The sequence below is a fragment of the Morone saxatilis genome, unplaced genomic scaffold (assembly GCF_004916995.1).
Source record: "Morone saxatilis isolate NCDOM2014 unplaced genomic scaffold, NCSU_SB_2.0 Contig8, whole genome shotgun sequence".
Classification (NCBI taxonomy): domain Eukaryota; kingdom Metazoa; phylum Chordata; class Actinopteri; family Moronidae; genus Morone; species Morone saxatilis.
In genome coordinates, this window is record NW_023340257.1 from 13,618,755 (window position 1) to 13,628,925 (window position 10,171).

General features: G+C 39.2%; 1 protein-coding gene across 1 annotated transcript in view; it reads right to left on the reverse strand.

Annotated features, from left to right (window-relative positions):
- Positions 1-10,171, reverse strand: part of LOC118342172 (cGMP-inhibited 3',5'-cyclic phosphodiesterase A-like) — a 49,293-nt gene that overhangs the window by 23,339 nt on the left and 15,783 nt on the right. Inside the window, exon 2 of the mRNA XM_035680634.1 lies at positions 5,088-5,138. Coding sequence (XP_035536527.1) covers positions 5,088-5,138 — 51 coding nt within the window. The remainder of the gene's footprint in view (positions 1-5,087; positions 5,139-10,171) is intronic.

The following is a 10,171-nucleotide window of genomic DNA, read 5'->3' on the forward strand; positions in this document are numbered from 1 at the left end:
GGTTGAAACATAAACAGCAGAACCAGCCCTCTAATCCTAAACAAAGTGACAGATGACTCTCATAATTTGCCTCCCTAAACAGATTGTATTAGCTCTTCAAACATGGGCTCTGGGCTGTGATGTGATGAGTAAATGCATCAAGCACATCGGAAGATAGTTTCCTGGAAGAGCGTGTGTCTGTATGTGTGCATGTGTGGGTGTGCATGTGTCACCTCAACCTGAACAAAACCCATTAGACCACTCCAGAGCTTTATGACATCCTGCTATTGTGACATTCACCCATTACCTGGCAGTAATGGACTCTGTTCAGCTAATGTCAGGGAGAGAGTGAGATAAAGGGAGCTTGAATTTGTGTGTGTGTGTGTGTGTGTGTGTGTGTGGTTGCGTTGCAGATGTTTATATGGTACTTTTCTGTGTTAGAATTCTGATATTTTAGCTTTTTTTAAGAACAAAAACAAAACAACTTTACAGCAGTTGTGTGCATTTGCAGGTCCATTCAGTGCAACGTGTATAAGCATTTGAGCTGATGGAAATGCTACAGAGCGCTGTTCTGCTGGAGACACTGTGGAGAGGCAAGGCGAGGGAGAAGGTTATCGATTCCTCCCAGCATAACGGCCCACAGGGGACAGCAGGGGGAGCGATGTCAATGAGTAAATCAACAGTGGACACACACACACACACACACACACACACACACGCACACAGAGGCATGCATGTACCAGAGTTGCCCCTTGGGATCAGTCTGTCAGGCTTTCAGGGTTATACAGTACATGCTGCGCACAGAAAGATGGGTCATAATCCCTCAACGAACACAGCGCACTGTAACAGAAGACAATATTAAACACTGGTCTATGATGATGTACGCTGATAATATCTGTGTACATCATCCTAAGAATAGAACCACTGACTTGGATCGCTAGTGAAGCCACGTCACATCATCGTTGTTAAATGATAAACCAATATCCATTCAGAGCAGGGTTGGGCATTCAGACAGATACATACAGTATGTATGTGTATATACATTACAATTATCACAATAGTGAGTCAAAAGCTGCAAGCATCAGCACCAACAAATATGGCTTTGTAAGAGCTATGCTGGACTATTCTATTGAATTAGACTGAATTATAATGCAGCCAATAACTAAGAAAGAAGAAGACAACAAAATCCTTCACCACTGGAAATCCCCTTTTAAATGACCTTAATCACTGATCATTTAAAAGGAAGCCTATTATGCAAGAAATTTGAAGATGGAAGTTCAGACACGCACATAAACATGATCTCATGCTTGACTCACACACACTATGTGCCTATTCCCTTCGTGCACATATGTATGTCTACAAATGGAGATGACACAGATACCAAACCAAATTTGGTACACTGGCATTGACAATTAATGACACTGAGAATGTCCCTTTCTCTCTCTCTTCCTCTCTTATGTTTCTTCCATTTCCCTATTTTTCCTCTTCTTCTTCTCTGTTATTTCCCACAATTTCAGTATTTCCCTACCCCCATCCCTCCAACCCCTCTCCTGAGAGACAGTTAGAGGATATGTAGGCAGATCAGGCATAAAGGCAGATGGTGAGAGCACAGAGAGAGAGAGAGAGAGAGAGAGAGAGAGAAAGAGCGACAGAGAGATAGCGCAAGAGAAAGAGAGTGATGGACACAGAGAAACAGAGGAGCTGAGTCCACAGGCAGGCCATGGCCAGTCAAGTGAAAAGAGAACGGCTAACTCTAGCAGGCCAGCTGAGCTCCTCCACAACAAAATCCACAACAACTGTAAATACAGCACTACAGTGAGGAGCTGCCCATTGTTTCCAACAGTACGGAAAATTGTAAAATATGTAGAAAAGCCTATACACCTATCCCAGCTTTAAGAATTAATGCTGAAGCAGTAGTAGCCAACAAAGCAATGCCAGAGGCCAAGTTCATGTTCTGGATACAGGATTATGATTACAGAATTGCAAACATTTGCAGGATTGCGGATCAGGAGCGCCTCACGGTTGCAAAGCTATTAATCCTTAACAAATGTATCTATTGATTTGGTAATAATGACTAGCAAAGTATGTGTTTTGGAAGGAGCGTGCGTTAGCTTAGGAGTGTTTTCAGAGCTGGCCAAGATGTATGAACACCTTTCTCTCATATTCACAATGTGCAAAGGCTGATGCTAACACAAAATCAATGGATATTGATGCAATTGTTCTCTATGTTTGAGCTGATAAGGAAACTATGCAAACCATTTTGCTGGTGAGACACAACACACATGTAACGCATAGATAACTCATCCATAGGACATGCTGTTTAACAAATAGACCCCATCTCAGAACAATAGTGACAGCGAATCCCTCAACAGTGACTTCACTCTCCTGCTTACGAACGGCAGTCTCTCACATGCGTAATTGACCTAAAAACTAGGCTGTATCAAGAAGCTTAATTTAGACATTGCTTCAAGTTGTCCTATTTAAACTATCTCATCATTACTGATTAAATGGCACTCCTTTCTCACACAGACAAAGCGCATGTACACGCACATACAACACATACGCACTGAAGATAGAGACCCCAGTTAAACCAATACTGAACCTGTTTAGTAGGATGTGTATTGTCCTGATGGCGTCCCATGATACTTGCTGAGTGCCTTCTCTGCATCATTTGTGTTCAGTTTGAACACAACCACTCAGTCCCAATCTTCTTATCTAGATTCCTATAGATACAGCTTTATGCTCTCTTTCCTTCTTTTAATCCTATAGTTCAAATATCACATGCATAAGAGCCTCAATCCAAAGCAACTGACATTTCAATAATGTATCCCACAAACACTCCCTTGGCCTCTCCTCTCCTCTGCTCTCTTCCTCTCTGCTGCTTCCAGAACCTCCCTCTGTCCTCTCACCCGCCCCTGCCTCTGCATCTGCCAATTGCAAATGTTCACCGGTGGCTCCGGGATGAGAAGGCCTGCAGTATCAGTTGTATTGAAAATACCTGGTTGCTAGGATACATAAGGACAAAGATCAAAGTGACTCGTCTATGAACCATAAAATAGTTGTTCGGGGCTCAGTTGCCCACAGTTATACTACGCCCACTACTTGTCAAGTGTTTCCTGTGATAGCAGGCGATGCATGACAACCGAGCAGAGAGTAATGTGTATTATCAGAACAGGGCTTTCTACATCAGGAAACTGAGGTACGTATTGATTCATTAAAAGTCTGATGATGGCAGGTTTGTTGTTGGCCAAAGCCGAAGCTGCATGTCCAGTATAGAGAAAATTATGGATGATTTAAATGAAAAAGGTCATGTTTTATAATCTGGGAGCCATGGGAAAAAAACTGTGATATCTACAGTTAAAATATTCACTGAATAACTTTTTCTCAAAGTTTATCTGAATTAACTTGGATTTTTATGATCTATATTTACTTTCAATTGCATGCTTATAACAATTAAAATCTTTTGTTCTGCCCAAATTAGCAGAGAGGGGGATGTGTGACCTATTCAACAAGCAACATTCTGTGTTTCACCATTTCAATATTAATACCGGTTACTAGAATTTAAAAAAATGTGGTAAACATAATTTACAATCTCATCGAAAATAAAACACATGCAAACCATCTGGCAATAAAAGGAGGTAATAAGAAGAGACGTGACAGGCCCACCCACTGGAAGTTAATAAAAATCTGAACCAGTTGTTCACAAACTTCTGATGCACTCCCCCCTTTGGCTTCAGAAACTTTTTTACCAACAATCTGGGGAAATTTTGTGACAAATTGCCAAGCTGAGCATTCTCTTATTAAAATAACATTATCGTTCAGATGAACTGCATGTTTCCTTTTACACTGAATTATGTTTGTGAAAGTGAAAAATGCAAGTCAAACTCAAAGCAGCAACAGTTCTTAGAGACAAAAGACGCAAGGCGCTCCTTATATGAATGATACCCTAGTCCAAGATCATCATCATCATCATCATCATCATCACCATCATCATCACCACCATCATAATTTTTCTTCATTATGGGTTTTGACTGACATGAATCCTTGATGAGCACTGCCTGTTCTTCTATCTTGTACTTTACATGTGGTCTTGATCTCTGACTAAATCTTCCTAACCTGAATCCTGATTGGTTTGTTATGATGAAAGCCCTCTTTGGTTTTTCCCACCCAAAATACTTCTGCCCCACAGTTTGCGATCTACTTAGCTAAGCTAAGGTAATGCATTAGTAATATGTTTATATTAACATTGAATCAACTGACTCCCAGTTATGTGAAAGTGTCAATAGCAGTGCTGATACCCCTGAAAATCAAAATCAACCTGCTTTTGCTGCTCTATGTAGGTTTCAGCAGCTTTTAGTTAATTATGTTAGAGATAAAAGCAAACCCAAAAATGTGACTTATGAAGAAAATGTTTGGAAAACCAAAAAGAGCAAGATATTTCCCTTATTAATTAGAAACCAAAACATGGCATTAAGGCAAATGATGGATTTAAATTTAATAGGTAGGTGTAAAGATTATTTCAAAAGGATGCCAATGTTCTTGTTCTAGTGCGACATCAAATATATACATATAAGCTTTCAACAGTCTCCATTTGTGACCTGAAAATGTATAATGCTATCTCTGGTAATATATTTACAATAAAAAAAAAATTCTGATAAAAATCCATAATCTTAGCGACTTCTGGCAGAATTAAAACTCCAGCTGAAAAATGGCAATCAAAATACGTAATAAAAAAAGTTATTCAGGTAACATTCAAGATTGACATAATCTTAAATATATCTTATATATAGATATTAAATAATCAACATATATAATTGTTAAAAAAGAAAAAGCAATGTCACTAAGCAAGCCAATGTAGAAGCAATAACAGCAGAAGGTTTAGGTGAACCTTCACAATGACTACTAAAAAGCTTAATGTTACGACAACAAAAATCTACTTTACAGCTATTCAGCCGAACAATCGTCAAATTGTGAACTAATTAAAATCAGTTGTTTAAAAACGCCCCACAGCAATGACTCAGTGCTATTCTACTACATTTAGCTGAGAAAAAAAATTATGCCAAACACGCACACATCCTTCCTCCCCTTATCCTCTGGGCTGCACTGACCTGGGATCTGCTCAGAGCTCTCTTGTAGTCCCATTCTGGCTGGCACATAATCTGGAGATTGAAGGAAACAGAAGCTACTGTCAGAAACCTGTCCACTGCAAAACACTACACAACACTATCTATAGTGTTGTGGTAGTACTATCACTATTTTTTTTTCAGCTGTCCTTCGTTTATTTCCTCCTCCCTCCATCCCACTTTCCGTCAAACCGTCTAAAAATAAAAGAAGAGCAGGCGGTGCTGATGAAGAAAAAAAGAAAAGAACACATCAACCTTAATGCTGGAGGGCTGATCTACATACGGCTCCCTTCCTCTACCACCCTCTATCTGTCCCCCCTGCTGCAATTATTTTCATTTTTGTGTTCAATAAGACAAAACTGTAATTCAGCTTCACAGTCAGATGATGACTTTCCGAGTGGCTTTCTTTAAATATAACAAAACTTTGAAGTTTTTGGAAGGCACCTCTAGAAGAACTAGCAGTTTCCTCCAGCTTCCAGTATTTGTGCTGAGCAAGACTAAAGACTAAAGACGTCCCAGACTAAGCTCTGTACTGGACGACAAATATGAAACCAATAGTTTCAACTGAAAAGATTACCAGCAAAGGTATTTCCCAAAAAATAAGAGGGGTCATTTAAAGGTGCAGAAGACAACTAGTGGCACCAAATGGCAGCAAGTGGTAGTTGAATTCGGACACTTCAACACAATGCAGAAATAATGGAATGAGCTCCTCTGACCTACATTTTATGTTACTAACAACTGGTGTAGGGGGATGAAGAAGATGAAGAAGAGCGAAAAATGGATAGAGCATGATGAGGAACAACTGTAACAATTGCTGTGTTGAAGCAGGGTAAGCATTTTCCACTTTACTTTTGATTAATTATTTCATGTAGCCTACACAGAAAGGGCTTCACACTCGGTATAATGACAGCCGAGGTTCATTTGGAAGCTATGGCATTGTGGTTGGATGCTCTTCTCTGTTGCATCCCCACTGTGTGATTCGGACAGATAAAATTAGTTTATTTTTTGCATTAAAGATTTCTGTCATTGCAACGCAGCATTAAAAAAACACTGCATTAAATCATTTTGGTTCCTTGCCTTACAGGGTCTGTCAACACAACTATTAACAAAGGCTGACACAATAATCACCGGCATGTGACCTTGTAGATTTAAAACTAGATTTAAAACTGCAACTGAATAGTAAAGCCAGAGTAAGTATTGCAGTTTTTGTGAGTTAGAAGACTGAGCAACTGCTGAACCAGCGAGGGAGGCTGAACGGAGGACAACTGCGAGATAAATCACGACATGTGTGTGCATTTGAGCTACAATAATATGTATGTATATAGAGAGTCAGTTTTAAAAATAAATGGATATATGGACAAAGTTATCAATCATATTTTATATCTCTTTTTTTCAGATAAAAATGTATGTATGATGATAGCTCACATTCATTTAGCGAGACAGTACATTAGTGCACACTAGAATACTATAGAATACTACTACCTTTAAAAGTGTTTGTGGATGACACATTTCTACTGTATGTTGCAGGTAAGCTGTCAGACAACACTAAACCTACAGTCTCAACAATGGCTACTACACAAAAGTGAAGAGTTAGATTTTTTTGCTTGTCCTACTCAGAGAATTAACTTAAGCTGGTCATTTAGCTCATTTGTCATTTCTGCTGGACATAAAATAAAGTCTACCCTCCTTAATGAATGAATGTGGTTGTAACAAGCACTGTGAACTTTATTCGACCAAAAGTCTTAAACACATTGATGTGAAGGTAAGCTTAATGTTACATTTACTTTTAATGCTTAGGCATAGCTTTGGTTTCCTTTTAATTGACTCCATATATTCACATACACATATTGATGTGCATAATGTTTCTTGCACAAAAAGAAATGGGTACTTTTAATAACAGATATTGCTTAATTCTTGATAATAATAATTATTATTGAATAACAGTGTTCATGTCCGTGTCCTGTGAGTGTGTGTTGCGTCTGTGGACTGCCTTAGCTGTCACAGTTGTTAGGCTGATGCATAAAATGGCATAAAGTGAGTTGACCTGACAGTGCAACTGTCATGCAGTGGAGATGACTTTGCATCTTGAATGGCAGATGAGATAATCTGCCTAATACTGCGGATTCATGTTTTATGTGAGCCCCTCAGGATGGGAGGGAGGTTGTTTGGAAAGAATAAAAGCACTGTGATGCTGAATCACACTCAACTCCTTGATCGTGTAAAATACTCCATCTTGGAGTACTGTGTGTACAGTTCTTTTGTTGATAATGTTTGTTTAAGAGTCTGGTAAACAAGGTGTTATATAAAAGTGATAATGCAGTTGCAAGTGCTGCAGCATGGCAAAAGACAGACTTGAGAAAATCAAGAGTCCCCCTTCTCTCTATTACAATCTACACACACATTTGAGCTACTATCATTTACCAAGGCACTTAAATCCTCCTTTGTGCTCTGCTGTCCCTTGATGGCCTCCATTACGGCTCAAATACACTTCTCATGTCAAGTCTGTAAGACGCTGGGAAATCACAGAGGCCTAATGCACTTCTAAGCCTCATAATCTTTGACAGCTCCATCGTTTTAAGTAGACTGCTACTAATTTCACTCATGCAAATATAAGCACAGCTTCATATCAGTATACATGAAATGTGAATGTCATGTGCAAATAGGGATGGTCCATTTTCACACGCACACACACACACACACATACACGCCTGCAGGGGGAGCTCTTTTTGTTTACTTGAACACTGCTAGTCTCAGGGGTGTTTTTGTGGTATGCTGAACTTAAATCTGTTCACAGGGAAAAGCCTCCTTAATGTATTAAATCCAAATACATTTGAACATAAAGCTGAGCAAAAACGCATCTGATTTAAAAACATTGATGATTTTATATAATCGTGATGATATGTTACTTTTTTAAATAAATAACCGGAATGGACACAAATTATCTCTGAATTCACAAAAGTTAAGAGAAAATCTTGTTATATTCACTTTACACAAAAATCTTTCAGGTTCAACGGAGGCTGGATCCCATCCCAGCATGCACTGGACGGACTGCACCCTCGGCAGCCAGGTCACAACACAGACACCAAAACATGCAACATGCAGGAATTTTAAAACATCCAAAAACACTAAAGCTCTATCAAGAGAGTGATCCAAGCGTGGTCATACTACACACCACAAAACAGTTGGCATCAGTTACAAATTATCAGCTTAGTCCTAGAGAGACATTACTGAGCAGACGTTACAGTATAATGTAAGAAACAATACATGAAACACTGCAGTCTATTATGCATATTATAAATGAGTTATGTTAATTCGGTCTACTCCTAAATGAAGTCTTGTGCTGCATGCCCTTCATCAATCTCATTATTGTAACAATATAGACACCATTCAAAACCATAATCACATAGCTTTTCAGATGTTGTAACCCACTTTTATAAAAAAAAAAAAAAAACAACTGCCTAAAAGCTAAAAATAAATATAGAAATTTATTTGGCAGCCCCCTAGGCTTAAAGAAAACATCCTTGTTTTGCATTGTACAAAAATTACTACTTTAATCCACCACAGGTACAACATGGAAATACGATGTTTGTACTTTGACATCCTATTTTTTCCTCGAACTGCTCTTTTAAAGTACTTTACATGAAGTCCACTTTGTCAATGTGAAACTATTTGGGATTGTTAACAGGAGTTGTAGACCTTGTTGTGGCTTCTTATTTAAACTAGACTACCAAACGACTGCATATTATGTTGCGCTATAATGCCAAAAGGGACAAAAGGTCTGTGAGTCTATCTTTACACACACACACACACCCACACACTTGAACACACACAGAGGCACACGAGTGCATACACGTGCACCGACACACACATTAACACACACGCTCTCTGTTTGTCACGACTCAGACACTCCAGTACTGAAGAACCCAGCAAGCCAGACCAAAACCCCTACTGGCCAGCAACTGTTCTTACTAGAGCCCAGCTGGGGCAGAAAAAGAGACAGGAGGGAGAGACATGACACATATATGGAAAGAGAGAGAGAGAGAGAGAGAGAGAGAGCAATATATATATATATATATATATAGTTCCTCTATCATTACATTACCATAATGAATTACTGTATAATGTGAAAGACTAAAGTAAAAACAAGTAAATCATCTCACCTTACCTAATCTCACTAGTAATAATACTCATGTAAACCAAAAATGTTTTTCATTGCAATTTGCTTGGAAGAACCAACATTTGTAAAACAATAACATTAAATGATCAAATTGTCACAATCCAATTTCCTGAATGTAATTATACAATAAAATACTTAAGTATTGCCCATCTCTACTGTGATAAGACAAGGTTAGACGATCTGTGGGAACTCCTTTCATCTCATCTTATCTTAAACGCCATCATGCTCAATCAATGCTCCCTGTTGTAGCACATCATTTTTCAGGCTTCTGACAAAGGCTCATTATTGACGTCAATTTGCTTCTACTGTGTTTTTGCTCAATACCCTAATTTTGTTGTGATCCTCGTAGTGCAGTAAACGCAGATCGCTTCACTGATGGTCTAGCAATTCATGTTTTATATACAAACTGGTTCATAGTGACCCCACTCAATACAGCTTGCTTGCCAAATGTATCTGGCAAAGCTGCCTGTGTATGCATGGTTGTGTGTGTTTATGAGAGAGGAAGATTTTGTGTGTGTGTGTGTGTGTGTGTGTGTGTGTGTGTGGGTGTGTGAGAGAGAGCAGAGAGAGGGAAAGAAAGAGGAGAGAGAGAGAGAGGAGAGAGAGAGAGAGAGGAGGGGTGGGGGACTCCTGGGACTTCTGGGCTGGATGATGATGACTTCACCCACCCACCAATCACACATGTGAATAAGACATGCACTCATCACCTACTCACTCAAAAACCATGTTAGCCGCTGCTCACCTGATGCTAATTGTTCCCAATCAGCGTATCAGGGGGTCCTGTCAATTGCACTGTGAAACCAGACCACACCAAGCGATTGCTTATTGTATCTCATTACACAGTAACGTCACTCCTTCAGCAAGTGTGTGTGTGTGCATGTGTGTGAGGGCC